The sequence below is a fragment of the Lates calcarifer genome, unplaced genomic scaffold (assembly GCF_001640805.2).
Source record: "Lates calcarifer isolate ASB-BC8 unplaced genomic scaffold, TLL_Latcal_v3 _unitig_840_quiver_1154, whole genome shotgun sequence".
Lineage (NCBI taxonomy): Eukaryota > Metazoa > Chordata > Actinopteri > Centropomidae > Lates > Lates calcarifer.
In genome coordinates, this window is record NW_026118033.1 from 1 (window position 1) to 21,993 (window position 21,993).

General features: G+C 39.8%; 3 protein-coding genes across 3 annotated transcripts; 2 read left to right on the forward strand and 1 right to left on the reverse strand.

Moving 5' to 3' along the window:
- Positions 1-436: 436 nt before the first annotated feature.
- LOC108880099 (golgin subfamily A member 7) lies at positions 437-1,745 on the forward strand (the record flags this gene model as incomplete). The annotated part of the gene is made up of 5 exons (XM_018671524.2): positions 437-568; positions 649-801; positions 906-1,007; positions 1,247-1,306; positions 1,559-1,745. Coding segments are annotated over 4 exons (435 nt in total), but the record flags the coding sequence as incomplete, so codon positions are not given.
- Positions 1,746-4,338: 2,593 nt separating this feature from the next.
- On the forward strand, positions 4,339-10,196 carry LOC108880100 (R3H and coiled-coil domain-containing protein 1; the record flags this gene model as incomplete). The annotated part of the gene is made up of 8 exons (XM_018671526.1): positions 4,339-4,490; positions 5,006-5,143; positions 5,333-5,915; positions 6,082-6,257; positions 6,507-6,577; positions 6,672-6,767; positions 6,902-7,042; positions 8,845-10,196. Coding segments are annotated over 7 exons (1,326 nt in total), but the record flags the coding sequence as incomplete, so codon positions are not given.
- On the reverse strand, positions 7,303-21,809 carry LOC108880101 (lysyl oxidase homolog 2A; the record flags this gene model as incomplete). Its single annotated transcript, XM_018671527.2, is given in 11 exon segments — positions 7,303-8,639; positions 11,385-11,496; positions 12,002-12,138; positions 12,269-12,384; positions 13,081-13,321; positions 13,440-13,605; positions 16,208-16,375; positions 16,462-16,613; positions 18,052-18,235; positions 19,308-19,524; positions 21,601-21,809. Coding segments are annotated over 11 exon segments (1,773 nt in total), but the record flags the coding sequence as incomplete, so codon positions are not given.
- Between the last annotated feature and the right edge of the window lie 184 nt (positions 21,810-21,993).

Here is a 21,993-nt window from a genome sequence, read left to right on the forward strand (position 1 = left end):
AATGACATGTAGTTGGATGTCTGAATAGTGTTATGTTTTTATGGTGATTTGTTGATTTGGGCGTTGATAAAGGCTAATGTTGCCGTACTTTCCAGCGGCGTTGATGGGTCAGCAAACGTAAGCTAACATGTTATTAGCTAACACTAGCTAACGTTGCCTCATATCATTGGCGTATCGTAGTATTTAATATTTTATCATTTCCTGTCGTGTCAACATAACATAGGTGGTACTTTTCATTGAATTAGAATAATATAAGGCACTAAATTAGATGTTTTGGTAGCTAATGGCTTAATAATTACTTTCGCTTATGTAAGTTATGATAATTGGCTAGATAATCTTATTGCGAGCGTCCTGATTTCGCTCAGAGTTAGCTGGCTTCACAAAGGGTGACACTGTTCAAGCCTTTCCGACAGATACTTTCATTAAATTGTGATTCTTTGTCCAGACCCACAGCTTGCAGGACCTCCAGCAGCCAGCTGTCTCCTCCAAGGTGTTTATCCAGAGAGACTACAGCTCAGGAACCATCTGCAAGTTCCAGACCAAGTTCCCCTCTGAACTTGAGTCAAGGGTATGTACAGTAACACAGAAAAGATCATTGATGACTTAGCATTTAAAGATGAAGCCTTTTGACTGTTTGTGTGGTTTCAGCTCGATAAGCAGCAGTTTGAGGAAACCATCCAGACTTTAAACAACCTGTATGCAGAGGCGGAGAAACTAGGGGGGAAGTCTTACCTGGAGGGCTGCCTGGCTTGTCTAACTGCATATACAATCTTCCTCTGTATGGAGACACACTATGAAAAGGTAAAACTGTTTTTTTTTCCTGGTGGGTTGGACAAATAAAACATAATCACTGTATATCTTACAATTGTGTGCTACTCTCTGAGTGTGTATTTGTCTCTGTACAGGTGCTAAAGAAGATTGCCAGATACATAAAGGACCAGAATGAGAAGATATATGCTCCCAGGGGTTTGCTGCTGACTGACCCCATAGAGAGAGGCCTCAGAGTTGTATCCTTCACCAACACTTTATGCAACCACAATACAGAGATAAATTTTAGGTTATTGTTAGGTTGTAAATATTTCCATCTAAATGCTTGGTTGGGGTGTTCTGGGAGAGTTTAAAGTATGCCTAAATTTAATTTAACTGGTGCAACCTTGTAAAACATTAAGAAAAGCAGACTGCCATTAATTATATAAGAGAATGTGCATGTAGTATTGCATATTTTCCTTAACTTACTATGCTCCAGGTTGAAATCACCATCTTTGAAGACAGAAGTATTGGCTCTGGAAGATAAAAGAATCTTTCGGTATGTTATCACTCAAATGAATTTTTAATGGAGAGCTGGCTTCACTGGGAAAATCGTGGGAGCTTTAATATGAAATTCTTACTCTTAAAATGAAAAAAAAGTGTGGGACCTTCCCCAAAAATCAGGCTTCAGACGTTTGTCAATGACTACATTTTACGCACCAGGACACTGTAACAACACTACAGACTCCACTGACTGTAACTATTGTTTATTCTCTAACAGATTTTTCCCTTTTTTTCACTCTTTGTATAGACTGATGTCTCTGACCAGATACTCTTCATCTGTCTGGCAACACATACTCAGATATCTGCTTCACCTGAATGATGTATATAATTATGATCTGATCTTTTTTCTGTTATTTATAAGTAATCTACTATCTGCCTTTCCTTATGTTTGTCTTATGTTTTCATGTCTTTTTTTATACATGAGGTGATGTACAGTAAAGGACACATTTTTGTTGCTCTTCTCTGTGCTTCAGCACATTCAATTGAAAATAAAATAAATGGATACTACATTAAAGTGCCAAATTTAATTTGAGTGGATTTATGTCCGAATAGAACCCTTTAACACATGGTGCCCAAATTTCAAGGGTTCAAAAGTAATTGGCACTTGGCTGCTAATGTTTCTTTGGCAGCTGTTGTCGTTTCAGTGTTAGTTCATACAGAAAAGAGCTCATATGGCAACAAGCAGTAGGAGGAATGCAAAGGTATGCAAGAGCATTCTGTGTGCTCTGATTCAGCCAAATACACTGAAACTCCTAGGACAACATTTTGTTATTTTCCACACCATATGATGATTTCTGTTTGACTTCATGTGCATCTGTCTTTACCTTTATCTCTAAATGTTGAGCACCATGTGTTAAAAAGACTATATGTCCCTCACAGTTATCTTTGTATTGATGTAAACATACTCAAACTAAAGCTGAGACTTGGCACTGTTAGTAGTACTCAAATAAAATGTGTGGAAGCCCAGAGCCTGAAGAACAAAAATGTGCAACACTCCAAACACTCATGGTTTGGACTGTATAAATTACGTCCTTGTTGATCAAGACCGGTCTTAATGAATGATGCCATTGTGTTAAATGCCACTTTTTGATCATGGTAATCATAAGCAATTTGACTTGTCTGTTGTTTTGCAAATGATATAAAGTCAAATAATGTATTGTCGCCAAGAGTTGTCATAGAACTAGGTTGGGGCCCAGTTGTTGGCACAGTAATTTTGTTATGGGTGCTCCACAGTATTAACATGCTGGTTGTAGCCTTTGTTGAGGCAACTGTTTTCTTAATTGTGCATGAATGGGACTTTTTTGGAGGAAATCGTGTCATGTTAAACACACACATTGGAAGCTCTTAACTGAAGATTTTTGAGACTTCAAGGATGGAGCATGTTTTACCATTAATAGGTATTACAAAACAATAACGTGATCTAGTACATTTTGAGAAATGTACGTCTCCACCATGTCATAGTTCAACTGCACTAAATGTTCCAAATGATATCCAACAATCCTGTTTCAATCCTGTATTGTGAATGTCTTTCCCTTTTCCATTATCACCAAACACCACAGGAACCTTAAACTCTGAACTCCACACATGATTGCTGTAATTGGTGTTTGATACAACCGGTCTACTTTTCTTACAAATATTGTTCTGTTTTGTCTAAATAAATGGTCTTTTCCTGAAATCTGTAGACCTCCTCATGTTTGACCTTATTTCAAACATAAGAGTACATTTGCAGTGGTGGAAAGTAACTAAATACTTCACAAAACACTGTACCTAAGTAAATTTTTGAGGTACTTCTTTGTTCTGTTACTGTATACTTCCACTCCATTACATTTAGGAGGGAAATATATTACCTTTTACTTTTCTACATTTTTTTTGTAAACTTCAATTACTTTGCAGATTGTGCTCAATAATACAAAAGTATTAGTCAATAAATAATGATGTAGTATTACAGATTGATTTGTCTAATCTTAAATCTATTTATTTCCAGTAGTTTCTAAAATTAAGTTTTATTTTTTCACAATAGTGCAGCAACCTGCCTTCTTTCAAGCTACATACATTCATTAATAGAAAGGTGACTTAGATTACAAATCGAAAATATCTTCACCAGAAAATATAATTACATTGAAATGAAACACAAGCAAAGAAACTATATATTTTAAATTGAAGAATTGAATATTGAGTAATTTTACTTTTGGTATTTTAGGCATATTTTGATGCTAATATTTAACGCAGGACTATGCACTTTTATTTAAGTAAAATGCTGAATGCAAGATGTTAACTTCTGAGAGTATTTGTACACCGGCATTACTTCTTTTACTTGCTCCACCGTTGTACATCAGGCTTTGAGGAGAGTGGGCTGTAGCAATATGTTTGTGCAATGTGTTCCAAAACCGGCGTTTCTCGTGATGAAAGGGGGGCATTTTGACTTCATTTGAATAATTATTACCACATAAATGTTCAAACATGGCATTTTTCACAGTCTTGTTTGGCTGGATTTGTGGGACCGTCGCTTTTATTGTGAAGAAATCCGACCGGATATCTCGCTGCCTGTGAAGGAACGGCCAAACAACAGAAGAAAGCATCTGCTTCCGGAAGCTAAACAATGTTTGCTAGCTACTGAGCCACTGCTGCCTGTGACTGTAACTGCCTTCACTTATGCTCCTGCGGGTTCAATATCTCATTAAAACAAACCCAGGACTAAAATAAATACGCATAAACCACTACGGTAAGGCCACTCAAAGTAATACAAGGATTTACTAAGGTCTTTACAGAGTGACAGTAACAACACTGACGTTAACATTAACTAAAGTGAGCTAGTTTTGTTTTTAGTTTTTGTCGCGTGGTTTAGCAAACGAAAACAACATAACCAGTGAGCTTGCTACTCATTTATAACTAACATAGACGTCGTTATTTTGATTAACATTTCTAACCGTGGTTGCTAGCTAACGTTATATGTCACGGTGAATTTACATTTGGCTCAAGTTGGATTTATTTCGACGTTTGCAGCTAGTTAGGTCAGTAAGAAGTTAACTTCACCACACCGTCTTCAGGACCCATCCTTCTCTATCCACCCTGGCGTTTCCTTGTTTCGATGGCATTTATCTCCCAAGGCAAGAAAATGAATTTGTGCATCATGTCAAGAATGAGCTGGAAACATACCAGCAGAGGAGCAACCGCAAGAGGTAAGGCTGTGACCATTCACATAAAGAGTAAAAGTAGAGGTGCACATCTATTTTATTTGTACTCTTTAGTCATGTGAGTCAGTGTTTTCACCCCAGTTATAGTTATTTACTCATAATACTAAATTTGATTTATGTTTAAGAACCCATAGTTACACTTTACATATGCCTCATCATTACCCCAAAGTCTCACAGTCAGACAGTCTTTTCACTGAACCTCATGGGAAATAACTGGCACAGAAACTGAAGTTAAAATGGATATTTCTTGAATTGACATAAAGCATGTTTTTTCTCTTGAAGCCCAGAAAACCATTGTGCAACTGCTATCATGATCTGTGCTTGACTGCTGCTCTTTCTTTTTAAAAACAGTATGGCACAGTTAATCACTTTGTCCTGTGGTGTGATTATATTCAGTGACAGTAAATCCTCAATGGCAGGTTTATGTTGCTTTTTTCCTTCCAAAAAAATATGACCTTACTGTCCCTCTCTGCTGTCCTAACCTCTGTGTCCCTCTACAGCGTGCTCCTGTTCCCCTGTCTACCCAGTAGACTACGATACCTGATTCACAAGACCATAGAAGACCTGCCGGAGCTCACCACCTTCTCAGTAGGAGAAAGCTGGTGTCGCAGGGTGGTGGTGTGCCATTCTGAGCTCAGGTACAGAATGTAGACAAGTAGGCCATATGCACAGTGTTGGCCAAACTTTATTCAGAGTTTTAACATGTTTTAGCCATCCTATGCATTGTAAAAACTAAGGGAAACTGACTTCTTCTGATCAGGTGTGATGTTCAGGTTTAAGTTTATAGGGTTTTAAACAAGTTTTCTGATAACAACTGTTTTCTGTAGGGCTGAGATTGAAGAAGACAGTGACTTGGAGAGCAACAACAGCTCGTGTGAAGAGCCTCCAAGAAATAGGGAGGAGATGGGCAGCCTTGCTAAGCCTAAATCTTCAATCCCAACACGAAGCCGAGGACCCAAAAGGCCGGATAAACCTCTTTACATGCCACGAGCTGCTCGGGAGAGATTGTCCCTGCAAAACTCACAAGGACCCACAGCATACAGAGATTCACCAAGTCCAGCCTCTAGCAGCTGTAGCTGCATTAACAGTTCATCTGACTCTTGTTCCTGGAGTGAAAGCACAGAAAACACTCAGCCCTCATCCACATCCAGACACACATCACTCCCCAGGGAAGCAGACGGTAGCCTCAACTACACTGCAGACAGTTCAGCTCATTGTCCTCAGGAAGAGAAACAAAACTTGGTGCTGAGGCCGCATGAAGCTGAGTCCCCTGTCTGGGACCAGACTCTGTCCTGCTTCACTGAAATGACTCTGGAGGAGGATGTGAAAGACAAAGAAAAACTTGCTGATGTGCCATACAGCGCCCAGATAGAAGACATAAGCACAGACACAGATGATGTAACTGAAGAGGTAAGTTAGCATACACTTAATTTTGAAGGTGCATTTTTTTATTTTATTTATTTTTCCACATACATTTATTATTATGATCTTGTGTCTTTGTACTTAATATTCTCTTTTGATGTTGAGGTCCCATTAAGGCAATAAATTGTAACCGGTATTTTGTTTGTCCTGTCAGATCAAGGCACACCTGAAAGAGGCAGTATCTTTTTCCATTGAGCATGTCAACAATGACTACTCTATTTATGAGAACGTGTTCATCAACCCGGACGAGTTTCGGCATGTGATCGAGATCTATGACTTCCCATCTATGTTCAAAACCGACGACCTCCTGGATGCTTTCACAGAATACAGGTGCGAACAGAGAGTTAATATCCTAAAGCTTTTCACAGCTCAGTTTTCCTCAGTGATTTTATTTTAGCCCTTTATCCTCTGAATTTAGGTTTACTCTCTCTTTAGGAAAAGAGACATGCTTTTCTTTACAGTGCAGCAAAATGAGACTGGAAGGAAAAACGTCAACATAAATTAAAGTTAAATTACATTAAAATGATCTCAAACACATAATTGAGATTTACTAAAAACAGCTGCCCTCCTGTGTCTTAGTGATGGTGGAATGAAGATCAAGTGGGTGGACAACACACACGCCCTGGGGATTTTTTCCAGCGAGTCAGCAGGTAGGAGCCCCTTCAGGTGGGTTTGAGATTAGCTGCTAATTTATATGACTGAAAATGTACTAACACGTAGCGCTGTTTACTGTGTCACATGCAGCACTCCATGCCCTCTCCATCTGCCATCCAATGCTGAAGGCGCGAGCACTGGCTGAAGGGAGTAAAAAAGCCAAAGGCAAAGCCATTAGACGTGCAGGTAGGAGACTGCACTTCTTAGAGCCACGTAGCTGCTTAAAATAATCTGCTTGTTGTGTTTTAGGAGATATCTTCAGCAGTAACACTCGATGGATCACTGGTGGATCAGATGGTTGTTTCTTTGCTGTTGTCCAGAGTTCATCCAGCCAGTGAAGGAACGTCCAAGGACAGACTGTGCTGTCGCCAGGCGTATGGTGACCAGAGCCCTGGGGCTACAGGGACGAGGCAGGGTGCAGCGATACTGAACAGAAGAGTTAACACTGTTGGCATATACAGGTGAGCAGATGAATGAAAAGCCACTGATTGATTTTAGGTATTTTAGGTTCACACAGGCAGCTGAGGAGTTGTTGGAAAATTAATTCCTTTTTATGACATGAGGGTCATCCACTGTGGCTGTGATCAGAAGACTAAGCTTTGAATAGCACATGTAAAGCAAGTAACTGCAGAATATATATTACTTTTATGTCATATTACTGCTGTGTCTCTTCACTTTCATCTGGGGTTCCTTTAAACATGCTAAAAATAGTTTCATCATATAAATTGGTAAACACTTTTACCGTTTTTATTTCAAAAAATTTAATGCCTTTCCACATTCACCCATGCATACAAAATAAAAACAGGCAGCAACTAACAAATACTCTTATAAAAAGAGGGGTCACTGAATTTGCTACATAAAAAAAAGAATTTACAAAACAATGATGATGCATTTTCACACACATTTGTGGCCATTGCAGTACATCCACAATGTTATCATAGTCCCTGATGGTAATAATTTAACAACACTGAGAAATAAGCTGAGCGGGTATGCATTTCTTGTATATGAAAGTGTGTCTACTGTAACAACCAAGAAAAAGAATCAATAAATAAAACATTTTTCAGAAGCAAGCTCAAGTATGTGGAAGATAAAATCCTGGACGCAAAAAGCACTTTCCCTCTCAGCTTAATTCTGACTTAAATTTATGACTGAAAATCTTTACAGATTGTCAGAAATTCTGCAAGAACCAAATCCAAGCAACTTTGGTATAAATAAATTTACTATACTACCAGAGTGACTGTGGCAGAAAATGTCAAAATAAATCCCAACTTTCACTTGCTTGTATTGCAGTTGTGGTTACAAGGTGTCATAATTTGTAGAAAGTTAAATGCAGTTCCTCTGGAAACAGGAGTTATTTGTGTTGTCAGTTGTGTTGCTGCCATGGACTGTGGTTTGTTGCTCCGCAGTAATCATTATAATCATATACTGTGTTTGTTTTTTGGTTTCTAGTTAACTGTCCAATACTGTAGAAGAAAATATGATTTATATACCTTTCAATTCAACACACAGTGCAATATTCTCATCACTTGTAGCACCAGATTTAGCAGCAGACTGTTTTCATCCATCCCAAGCAAACTCAATATAACAGGTGAAAAGTCTCATCTAATGTCATTTTCATTTGAGGCTTTCCCCAAATGCTTGAAACTTTGGCTTAGAAGGCAACTGTTGGCATAGTTAATTTAATAAATTATTTGGCTGACATCTCTCTCAATAAGCACCGAGTCAAAGCCAACATTTCACTTACAACAAAGTTGAGAGACACTAAGAGAGAAGAGCATGTTCGTACAGCTGAGTGAGGTTAATACATTTAGTAAGCAAGCAGGTCTTTTTCCTATTGAATCATTGTCCATAGTGCCAGTTGGGCTCTGAGCTCAATATAAATCCAGCACTGCTCCAAGGAGGCAAAACAGTACAGCCCCCTCTAGTGGTTGTCAGTATTTGTATCCGCTTCCCTAATGTCTGTCCGTCTGCCTTGTCCATCTCGAGTCTACCTGTGTGAGAGCTGGTTGGTCAGCAGTCCAGGGAACATGTCCTCTGTTTCTGAGCTCCGTGAGCCACCTGTGAGGTCAGACAGGGAGAGGATGATGAAGAGCAATACTATGTAACACAATGCAAATCAAGAGTTGAGGTTCTTGATCGAACAAATCTAAACTTAAAACAGCGCCACTCTTTTTGATGTGATGAAATTGCACCATCCAAACAAGCCATTTTGTACTACAGTACCTTTAAAAAAAACATTTAACAGGCTTTGTATTTTCTACAGAAAGGTCCAGCAGAGAGGCTCCACAGTGGCCACAAACAGCTAACTGATCATCAAGAGTGTGACTACCGTCCACCACTGTTTGCCTGCTTCACTGCCCCATGTCACCAACATCTGCCCTGCTCAAGTGTCCTTGAGCACGACACTGAGTCACCAACAGCCTCAAAGTTGCTCTGTAGCTCAACCTGACCCCTGCGCTTTGGACGTTACTGTTCCTTTTGTTCATGGTTAGGATCACTAATAAGACTATATTACATCAGTGTTGAAGAAACAATTACATATAAAAGAATCTGATGCAAACAGGGATTTCAGATAGCTGAAAGCACTGGAGAAAAGTGGAGAAGCTCTTGTACTTGTTCTGATTTGATTGCATGTTTCTTTGAAACTGAAGTGCATTTCAAGGTTGTTTAATTTCCAGGCAGGGTGTTTTTTGTTTTGCTCCTTGCCAAGGTGATCCAGGACTGGTTGCATAATTCTGTGTAGGTAGCAATTCTTTTTTAATGTAATGTCGAATTCCCCCACAGATTAATTCTCAGGATGGTTAAAGAAAACTCTTACATTGTACGCTGTAGTTACAAACAGATTTTTGTATGGAGTGCAAAGCACCCAACAGACAAATGTAACGTAGATCCATGAACAGAAGCAGATCTGTCAAAAAACACTAAATATTGCTTTCAAAAGCCAGCAGTTATACAGTTATAAAGAAAAATACATGTAACAAGCAATGTTATACTGGATTTGATAGGTATTTTCTAATGTTATAGTTCATTTTTAAAAAAGTGGAAAGACGTTTAGTTCTTCTTAATATTTGTTTCTCTCAATAGCAAAAGCTACCTTAGGATTGTTGCCTCAGAGCCAAAGTGTCACAATCCATGTCACAGAAAAGTAGAACATTTTCAGAAGTTTTTGTTCAACTAAAGTCGAGCATTTGAAACATGAATGTTCAGCTCCGTACGTGTTACTGTAATGATATTTTGTCATTGACTTAACATTAGTCTTCTGCAAAGGTGTGTACAACTTGCCGTTAAGAGAGAATTGTATACATTAGCATTTAGTAAAAGATGAGTGTTCTATTTGTTGTCAAACTGAATTGGGCTGTTTCCCTGAAAATTTCTTTTGTGCCTGATTTGAGTTTGACAGGACTCGCCGTGTGGTATGTAAGATTTTAATTAAGTACACAGTATTGTGTAATTTCAGGGAAAAGAAGACTTGATTGTAGCATTAAATGCGGCACAATCAAATGAAAATATGAAAACTGTACATGTTTTTTTTTTAACTTGATACGCTGTATAAAAGAAGTTTAAGTGTTTTAAAATTTTAAATAAATATACACTCTCCAAGCACTACATGAGGAACACCTGAACACCTGCTTATTCGTGTAATTATCAGCCAGTGCAATGGATAAAATCATGCAACGAGAGGTCAGGAGCTTCACTTATTGTTCACATCAAACATCAGTTCTGTGGACGAAAATGCCTTGTTGATGAGAGAAGTCAGAGGTGAATGGTCAGACTGGTTGGAGCTGACAGAAAGGCTATGGCAACCACTCTTGACAACTGTGTCAAACCTCGAGGTGGATGGGCTACAGCAGCAGAAGGCCATGATGGCTTCCACTTCTGTCAGCCAAGAACAGAAATCAGGCTGCAGTGGGCACAGGCTGACCAACACTGGACAGCTGAAGACTGGACAAACTTGGGCTGATGAATCTCAATCCCTGCTGAGGCACGTGTATGGTCTGAATTTGGCATCAGTGGAAGAAATCCATGGACCAAATGTCTTGTCAACAGTCCATGCTGGTGGTGGTATAATGATGTGGAGAATGTTTTCTTGGCACACTTTAGGCCCCTTAATACAAATCAATCATGGTTTGAATGCCACAGCCAGCCTTGCCATAATTTACCCATCCCCTTGGCTGCTCCCGGCAGCACAATAATGCACCATGTCACAAAGCAAAAGTGGTTTCATGACCATGACCGTGAGTTCAGTGTACTTCAGTGGCCTCCCCAGTCACTAGATCTGAATCCAGTGGAACACCTCTGGGACATGGTAAAATAGACTGGCAGCATGACTGTGCAGCTGCCAAATTTGCAGAAATTATGCAGTCATATCAGCATGGAGCAGAATCTTGAAAGAATGTTTAGAGCATCTTGTGGATTTAATGCCACAAAGATTTGAGGCTGTTCTGAGAGCAAAGGGAGGCTCTGCTCAGTATTTGTATGATGTTCCTAATAAAGTGCTCTGTGACTGTGCCCAATACAGCCAAAAAGTGCTAGGACACGGTTGTGTATTGGCTCTACTTCAACACATTTGATTTAAAATGAAAGTGTAGTGTTAATTATCTTAACCTTTAATATGAGGATATCTGTGTTTATACCAGATGAATATAGTAAAAACTGTAAACAATTTTATATAGACCAAAACCTGTATATTTAATATTTAATTTTTGGTTTCCTTCCTTCTACTCCTTTGCACTGAAGTCAGTTCAAACCCCCATGACTAGATTGACTAGATTTATCATGATCCTTACGAGATAAAGGTCTCACCTATACGACAGTTGTACATCCATATCCGTTGTCCGTCGTACCGGGAGCGGCACTTCATAACATTGTTGGTGTAATCTGATTCTGCAACCTCATAGTTGGGGTTTATCACAACCTGGGTGAGAAAAAACAAACCAAAACATGATGTTAAACACGTGAAAGTTTTTCCCCTTTTACACATTTATACACTGTTAATAGGTTAATTTTAAGTACTGCTAAGGACCAAATAACACAGGTTTGGTGATTGTCAGAAGACTGTGAGGGTGGCAGGGTGATCTAACAGAGTGACTGTTTGAAAAAGAAAAAGTTTTAATTGCTGCAACTGCTTCGGAAAAATGATTTTCTAGTGTGGGAGGTCAGAGTTTGTGTCGCAACCTAGAGATTGTAAATTTAGTTTCCGCAGCAGGTACAGAGTCCACAAGAAAATTCAGTGTCCTTCAACAACCCCTGCTCTCTTGTTTGAAGTCTGAATAAAATTATACTTTGGCTGTATGCCAAACAAAAGTAGAAGCCGACACATGGGAAGCATCTGTTTGGTCTGTACGACCACACTGGCTGGAGATGAGATGATCTTTCCAGCAGCAGATGTGTCGTATCCACCACAGTAAAAACAGACTGACCTGGAAGATGTAGTCGCCTGGCTTAATGTCTGTGATGTCAATCCACTGACAATCAATGTCGTGCCTGTAGGTATCCCAGCAGCCAACTGTAATTCCTTGTGCACCGAAGTTTGCACATTCGTACCTTTTCTGGATACCTGTCAGCATTCAAAAATAGTTTTCATTTTTCTATTTAAACCTGGCTTTGTTCAGAAAGTTCCATCATATCAAGCATTCAACGACATAGTCTTTTCAAAAGAAACAGGAAAAGAAGATGTCTGTATTTACCCTCGTCACAATTACTGTCCTCCAGACAGAAGCTGGCTTTGTGTCCCTCTGCCACTTTAGTGCCATTCAGACTCAGCAAATCATAGTGGGTGAAAACCTCCATGCTATGGTAATGTCTAGGAATGACAAAGCCGACAAGACGACAAAATAATAAATGTTAAGACATCCCCTATATATGTGTGTTTTTAGCTGTGTCACAAAAACATATATTATGATTAAGATAGACTTTATTTATCCCACTTGTGGGAAATTTACATGTCACAGCAGCAAGAGACAAGAGTGACAAAAATAGAAAAATAAAAAATAAAAATATAAAAAAGGCACAGAAGGGTAAAAAAATTAAAGTGCAGCAATCAGCATTAAAAGTCTCTGTAATAAACAGAAATGTGCAGTTTGTAATATAAGAAAATGTTGATAATCATTGAGGTAGATGAATATATGCTATATATGCTCTTAAACACGACTGGACCCAGCGAGCATTTACAGGAGTACAGGTGTAAAGGCCTCATTCTCAATGGGATATAGGGATTTTCAGGTCAGTTAGACATTGGTAATTGATAATTTATTGTATAAAGTTGTTTTAAAAAGCCCTTAAAAGATCCATTAAATATGAATTCCATACGATTTCATTTAATTTCATAAATAAAATACTAAAAATTCTTTTCCACAGGTTTCATTACACATTGACATGCATTAGCATTAACGACATTTGTCCCTGTGTAATCATTTTAGAATAACAGATCAGGTTTCATAAAGTCACTATAATACACGTAGCAATAAACTATAAACTGTTTGGCTCATTGAGGTCTCACCTGTGACATTCATGCCAAATCCAGGAGTGGTGTGCCGCCCGTGGCCTGAAGTCTGACTGGCCGTTGTTGTGGATCTGGGAGGAGAAGCGGAGAAGGCGGCGGTATGAGGTGGGGTCGGCTTTGTCAGCGCTGCTGGAAAGACAGTTCTCCTCTTGGGCACACTGCAACGCATACATGGGCCTGTCCTCCAGGTAGGTGGTCTGCTCTACAACCTGAGCATTGAGAACCAGATCTGGGGCCGCTGGGAGGGAGCGTGTAATGAGGAAATTACTTTTAAAAAATAGTATTTTCTACAGTTTAAGAATATATCTTAATTCTCTTCTACACGTATAAGGTATTTGTATTCTGCAGTTTCTTACTCTGAGTACATGACACCCCAGCAGAGAAGCGTCCACCTCCTTTAGCACACTGGATGTGTTTCCCATGATGTAGACACTGATCCAGAGTCAGCTCAGTTCCCGAACACCTCACTCCGCTCATCACCACAGTGTCAGCTGAGGACTCTCCCCCCCAGTACCATGTTTCCTGACAAAAGAAAAGCACAGAAAAGACAGATTCAAATGAATGATTATCAAATCTTAAAACAATAGTTCACAGTATGAAGTTCACACACTTTTTGCTTCCTTTGCTAAGCTATGCTAACTGTCTGCTGGCTGTAGCTTCATATTTAAAAGCAAATAAGGGAATTTTCCACAATGTCAAACCACTTCTTTGAATCTGAGTTGAGTCAAAGACTCAAGTTCACAGCTCAGTTGCATAATTTCATCTATTTGTGCCTCAGTCAGCTGGAAACAAGTGAGTGAAGATTGTGCTGCTTAAACTGTTTTGGAAAAAAGGATTTGTGTGGGACTGTTTTGAACCGATACATTATCTTTTATCTTTATATTTTCCTCTTGTATTTAATTTTCAGACACGATATCCTGGTTGCCCCCACAGGGCAAATCTAATCAAAGGGTGTATCACACATCACACACACACACACACAGCAAGGGGTGCTCTGTTGTCCTCATAGCTTCTGACTCAGCCTTATTACAGCCTTTTCGCAGGCCACAGGGAAACCCATCCTAACCCTAACCCCGGTAACAGAAAACTCATACTTTCCGTCATCTTCCAAGGAAACGGACGATTCATGAGAGAGAAAGCCGAGGGATATGGATGTGGGAGTGCTTGTTGGTGGGTTGAGCTGAGGGATAGACATACAGCGGTATAGTTTAAGCTCTGTGTCATTTTTTCCATCTGGTGGTGGGATTTGCCTGCAGAAGCATTTAAAAGTCAGACGGGAAAGAGTCTCTGGAGAAACTGATTCTCTGCTCTGCTATGATAACAAAGAGCAGACATTTATTATTCCTAAAGCTGCCGCTAACATGAGAACTCTTATGCAACAGCATCTTTCTGTACGTGGAGAGAGACTCGTCGTTAGGATACCTTTATTATTTGTCTTGGCACAGAATTACTCTGTAATAAAACAAAATAACTAGTCGTAATCGTGAGTAGACACTTCATTTCAGATGCTGGATCAGAGAAGTATCATGTTGTAATCTACTTGACTGGAGGGTGAGTGCTCGAGCAGTGACCACAAACACATGATGACATGTTTACGTGTTGCTCCATTAGAAGTTCATCGCACGTAATTGTCCCAAACACAGCCTCGTGAGATAAACAGCCCCAACCAGACCCAGTCCAAGTTCCACTCATAAACCCCCCTGCTGTTATCAGGGCATGTCACAGTGATTCACACATACTTTCCAGACCTACATAATCTTAAACACCACAGTGGTTTCTCCCCTGAAATAGAAAAATATAAAGAACACAAGTAGGGGTTTCTATCTTTACCAGCCTCTCACCTCATGATATAAATGCAGCACAGGGGTCTCCTTTAAAAAGCCAGGGGAAAACGTAAGCAGGACAGGACTGTGACGCTGCCAAGTCATGCCACTGGCTTTACTGGTGGAGGGGTCCACTAAACTTCAAACGAGAAGTCAAGGCTTTTCCCATCACTCCTGCTGAGGAGCTGAACGCTCATTTGTGTCATAGATTTAACGTGCTTGTCCTGCTTTCTCTGCTGACTGTGTGTTTTTGATGTTGCTAAGCAAGCGCCATCTTTATTTTGCCCTCTGGGATCAATAAAGTTTGAGCTTGTTAGAGTGAGAGTTAATGGCGTTCACTCACACGCACACACGCACACACTCAGACATTAAAATAGGCAGAACTGCCAGACTCATCTCATCTCATCCATATTACATGTGACATAACTATTCGTCTCCTACGCTGTAGAATTCAAGTCCATCTCAAAGAATCAAGTAAGGTTTACTTTCTAAGCTACAAATGAACCTAACTTTGTTACGTTGGTGCTATAATGTGAGGGAAAGGAAAGATGAAAAAGCACAGATATGAGCTGGGCCTGAGGTGCACACAGAGCCCACTGTGTACCATTTGGAAACTGCATGTGTCAGAGTTTTTCTATTTTTACCAATTTAACTTGGTCACTAATGTAAAATTACTTCTACTTTACATTAACTTGACATTGCACAGAAACATATAATGATAATAAGGATGTAATCTCAAGAAAAGAACACTCCCATCACCAAAAAAATGAAGGAACCATGATGGAAACTATACATTGACATGCTATTGCTGCTACTGAATGGGCCTTGACCTGAGATTATTTTATTAAATATGAATAATTCCATATATTGATGATAAATGTGCGTAGTTTCAGTAGTAAATATGTAAATATGAATCATCAGTCAACTATGTTTATCACTGCTGTACAAGCTGTCATGCATAGGAGTTTCACAGTTTAGTTTGATACCAGTCCTGCTGTTGTTAAAAAGTCGGTGGTCAGTGTGAACTTTGGCATCCTGAATGCCACAGTGACCAATCCCACACATGTGGTGTGATGTGGTTTAGTGACTTGAGGAAGAATTCTGAAAAAGTTTTCCCAACATTAAATAAACTGGAATGACTGAATGAATGAATTATGAAATATCCAGTTTGGAGCACCACTGTTGTGTCAGAGCAGCAACTACATCCCAAACTGTCTCCTTTATCCTGAGAGCCTGAGCAGTAAAGATAAGTTCATCTTAAAAAATGATTTTATGGGAGTGGGCGTGGAGGGAGTCCTTACCTGGAAAGCGTGGCTGGCAAAGCCCAAACCCAGCTGTCTGCACACTACCATGGCCTCCATGGTCCCCCAGTTGTCACTGCACACTGTGCCCCATGCCAAAGTGCCGTTCTTTTCCGCCAGGACCTCCACACGACCCTCATAGGGGTTACGGCCACCACTTAACCGAAGCTGTGGACAGAGATAGACAGATGTGTCTTGCAGTGCCATACAAATAAAATCTGTTTTTGTTTTATATGTTGGATGGAATTACTCACCCTAGTGTGGAAACCCATGGCAGGAACATTACACCTGACAGCTGCGTCTTCTTCGTGGCTGCAGCCCAGAGCGTCACGGTTGAAGTAGCACTCAGTCAGTGACTTTTCAAACCCAGAGCACTCCACCTCATTCATGTGGACCAGCCCAATCCCTATAGGGAAACCCAAGAGGCACAATGAATATTTTCATTTCTGTTGAACACATTACTAAACTTACTACGACTAAAATGAGCTGGAGTATTCACCATGTCCATAATTGAACAAAAAATAATCATAGAAGTGTCATCTGTTTCCATTGCTTGGAAGAAGAAATTTGGTCTTTGGATTATGTAATAATTTTGGGAAACACAGGCCTGTGCAGCTCACTATTCCTGAGTGAAACAGCAGTAGTTGTAATAACAAGTCTGTCCAAAGACAGATGTAAGATTTCATCCTGTTTCCTAGAATTGTAATGCAAAGGAAACAAGCAGTCAGCTTTGTCAAATGAAAATGAGACACTTGAGGCTTGTTAAAAAAAAAACCCTCCCTGCGTCTCTTTCTCTTTAAAAAAAAAAAAAAAAAGTCATCTGAGGGTAGCAGTGTTTCCACAATAACATGTGTGAGTACTCCCTTCACGCTAGTTTTCTTCCCATGTGACTGAACAGGAATGTCTCTAGTGATGTGATCTCTGAAACTACAATCAGTGACTGAGATGGACTGGCAGTGAGTGGAGAAAAATAAATTCACAACAGGAAGAACACGGTGCTGTTGTAAACACACTCAACTTCCAGGTCTGACAGATGACTGTAACAGATAATAAAATACTGAACTTATCAAAGGTAGGATACAGAAAATCACTATAGGTCAAGTGCTATAACCAAAAAAAAGATTACATTGATATAGAAATACAGAAGTAAACTAATTGCATTTCCCTAGATGCACATTTTCTTTGTCTTCCATACAGGTGAAAAAGGGAATCACTTTCTAGCACCACTTCAGACATTCTTGTTGAGTGACTTCAGAAAACAAACACAATCAGCTATTTCAAGTGTGCCGTCTGTGTGCGGTACCATTTTTGCATCCAGTGGCCAGCTCTTAAAAAAAGTCCCTCAAATAACCTTGTGGACTCTCCAACAAAGAATTCCTCCTCTGAAACTCATAAAGGCTGTTTTTTTTTTCTTTGCTGGAAAATTTTGTGCAGTCTTGTGTTTTGCTGTGAGAATAAGACAGAGCAGAGGACAACTGTTCCAAGGAACATATGCTTCTTATAACGCTGAGGTATATTGCATTTCGCAGAATCAGGTTCCTTAGTGAAGGTAAAAACATTAATGTGCTACTCCATACATTCCCCAACGCCTTTATGTGCTGAGCGAAGGTCTAGACTGATTGGAGTGAGACACAAACAGGTATTGATACAGAGGCCAAAGATAAGGCGGAGGTGCAGTTCTCTGGGTTGGGTCCACACCTTTCACTTTCACAGCTGGGAGTGAGTTCGACTTGATGTTGTGCTTGGGCTTTTATTGAGTAATAGTGAAATGTCATGAAAGCTAAAAATCTGTGAACGGTGAAGTTCAACAACCCGTCACAGAGCAACTAATCTGCATGTCCCACCTTGTCCCAGTCGGGCACCAGTCAGGGCCTCTTTGGCGCTACCAAATCCCAGCTCTCGACACACGACGGTGGCAGCTCGAATGTTCCAATTGTCGTCGCACACTGTGCCCCACTCGCCGTTCTTCAACACCTCCACTCGCCCCTCGCCTATCATAGCTCCACCTCTTAGACGCACCAAGGGTTGCTATGGAGACAGTCCACCAAAAACAAAAAATAGTGAAATTGTTAAAAAGAACATTGAATTTAAGTGATTTACTTACCTGTTATATTGGATCATACTGTATACTATAATATTATGTAATGATAAAACTATATTTGGCCATCATTGTTCCTTGTTTTGCAGTCTACGGTAAAAATAGGTGTCACCTTGGTTATAACTAAACAAATAAACAATCAACAGAGGGAATACTGATAATTTGATTCTATACTTAACAGATGTTTAGCATTCATCTATTCAAATGTTTCCAGATGCTTGACCACAGGGCCACATGATTAATATGCAGGAAATGTTGTAATCCAGAGCTTGACAGGAGTTGATTATAGTATAATGTATCTTATGGTTACTGAACTCTGCATTTACATCAAAAGCAATTGATGTAAAGTAAGCATTATGTAATGTAATGATGCAGTAACATACTGTGTTTGCTAAGCAAATAGGTTTTGAATTGAAAGTTTATGTCTTTCTTTTAAAATTAATGATAAATCAACTGAGTCTAACTCCGAACAAACAAACATCTACAATATGTCCAGTTTAAATCACAGAGACTAATATCAGCCATATGGTATAATAAACTGACTTGCTGAAGTGCCAGAGAGTCTGTTGAAATTTTTCAGTTTACAGTTGTTCTCTTCTATGCAACAGTAAACAAGTAAAAACCCAGAACAGTTTGTGCTGCAGTTTGTATTGCATCTGGATAGATGGATTTGGTTCTAGGAGTCTCTGAAAATTAGCTGAAATGATCTTGGTCTAAGGGATTAAATGTTTTCTGGGAATCATTTGAGTGATAGGGTTACTAACAAATATGTTTCTATCTATTGATCCCTAAGGGCATATTTGGCCTCTGTATCTGTATCACTGGGTACAATGCAACGACAAGAAACTACCATAACTTGAGGCCAGTGTCCAGAGATGTTGTTGTTCCAGAGATTTGGCATGATTCAGAGCACTTCCTTTCCCACCCCAAAACTCTCTGTCTTGCAGTGACGATGTTGACCACTAACTCCCCGTGCAGTCAAGTACATGTAATCTGACCTACCTCCACCCTGTAGGCCTTCCTGAAGCCGGTGCTGACGCTGGGAGCAAAGGCACGTCCAGGCACACAGCTGACCACTACAGGCATGCCCTGCCCGCAGGTGCTGTTTCCCTTCAGCTCTATCTCCCTGCCGAGTTTACAATCGGCCAGGTTGGCCTCGTTGCCTGTGCAGTTGACAGAGAAACCCCAGTAGTTCTTCTTACGACGCTTGGCCAGCAATCTGAGAACACCGTAAAATAACAGGCAACATAGGCCGCATATAGTTATTTACTGTCACATATAGATTATACTGTACAACATTTATATAAATCTTAATTTGTGTTAGTTTACATAACTGCCAAACACAAATAATGACATTTTTCCGAGCTTTCAGGTATGAGTTCATGCCGAAACCTGCAGACTTGAATCCTGCCTGTTCAGTCTTTGTTACTTTATGTTATGTCATCATTGCATGGTAATGCTACTCAAAGATTGCTTTGAAAAATGTCCCACTTCAAGTGCTGGTGAGAGGATCTGACATTGAATATTTAATCTATGACCAACTGAGCTGCACTGCACTGATTCACATCAACAAAGAGGAGTTGATGACAGCGATGACAATATTTTATATCAAGTGAGTTTCTGAAATTCACAGGAATGAAAAACACCTTCAGTAATCTAAGAAAACAGCAGTTTGGTTTGAAACAGTTTGAAGTAGTGTTATTTCTTTTAAGTTCTTACGAGCCTGTTTTATGAGATTTGTTTATTTTGTGTGAGGAATTGATTAATGCCTATCCTATACTGAGAAGCACAATGGTGATACTGTGGGAATACCTTAAAATTCTCATGACCCCATCAACTAAGAGTCACTGAGGAACCCAGCAACAGTGAACACTGACGCAGGTCTGAGCCTTAGAAGAGGCAGACCATGTAATGAGACCAGCATGAACTGCATTTACAACCCTCTCAGCTCTCACAGCTTATCCAGATGCTGCAAGGAGAACAAAGCTTCAGCTCCATTTGAGCACGAGAACAATTTGCAAGTTGTGTGAAATTTGATGAAATGCCAAATTTGACTGAGAGGTTTTAATTTTGTTGGACTGGCATGGGCACGTTTGGTGAATAGGGCGGTCTTTTGTTGTTCCAGATAAAAGACAGATTGAATATGACCTTTCACCTCTGTGAAGCAGTGAACCATGTGAGCACAGCACTGTCATACACACACACACCACAGCTTTGTGATAAACAAAAAACAAAGGGTTTGTTGCTGGTTTGATTTTATATTTAATCAAAGTCACCTTCTTTGCCTTAATCTTACTAAATCATAGACATTACTACCCATGCCCACAAGATGTGAAGATCCAGTTGTAAACCATATTATACATGACCATCAGACTGAGTATTTGTTAATAAATTACGTTCTTATGTCTGTCTGGTCTTTTGACTGTGGTTGGACTGCAGTGATTCTTCTTGGAGGGCAGATAGCCAGGTTTATTTCCAAAAAATGTTTGATTCTTGGCATTACAATCCAGACTGATCAGTTTAAGAGTTAAACATGTCATTCTCTTCCGTGCAGTCACCAGACAGAGATTAGCTCACGTGATTGTTTACTCATGTGCAGTGAACATCTGCTTCGAACTCAACTTCAGTTCCCATGTTAGCAGATAAAAATTATTAGACACAAAGTGTTCTGGGAAGTAGCTGTCTTTTTGTTAGGGGCCACATATTGATCATGATATTTAAGAATGGCACCATGTTATCGCTCGTGCTCGTAGGGAAATGATTAGATGTGGCCAAAAGAGCCACTGTTTCAGGGCGTACTGCACTTAGTTGTTTCCCAGCAAGGCCCATCCCTCATCCTCTAAGACTTCCTAAGGCAGTGTTTGGCTTCTTGTCAAGAATCTCCAGGCCCAAGTCTGTTTAATCTCAATGTGGAAAATGGATGAGGGGTTGACAGATGACCAGTGTAAACAAACTTAGTTATGTAACATTTCCTAACATTGGTCTGATATGATATAACATTCATAAACAGACTAAGACTTGAAAAGCTCCTACAGGAAATGCAGTATTTTAAACACATAGAGGTGTTTGTAATTTAAAGGAATGTGTGGTGTACTTCAAATGATTCCTTTTTACATGGGTCTGAATTTAAAAGGGTTCATTCTATATGTAAAACCACTACATTCCCATAACCTAAGCTGCAATTAACTCAGCTAAAAGCTGAATGTTTATGCTAGAGTTTAACTCATGTGAAGACTTTAATCATATTTAATTGGCCTTATTTAAACCCTGCTGCTGGCCCAGCACCATTACTCACTTGTAGGGTCGGGTATTGAAGCGTTTCACTCCGGGGAAGCCATACATGCCACAGATGACCCTGCTGTTCATCTCTGTCCACTCCTCATTACAGATCTGTCTCCACTTGCCTCCGTCTTTCACCTCCAAAAAGCCCTCAGTGATGGGAATCCTTTTCCTTTGAGAATACGTGGCCCTGATCCTCATATCCTCCACCTGCACTGTCAAACCCTGAGACACAGAACAGAGAAAAAGTGTCATCACTGCCCGCAATACTGCAGATAATATATACAGTTCTGACCGTTGGAAGTAGATTTTAGTCCAGCTGCAGACAACTGTGCCAAACATAAACCATTCAACAGGATACAACAGCCAGTCACAGTCCTCAGGGGATGAATCCATCTAACTTCGGTGA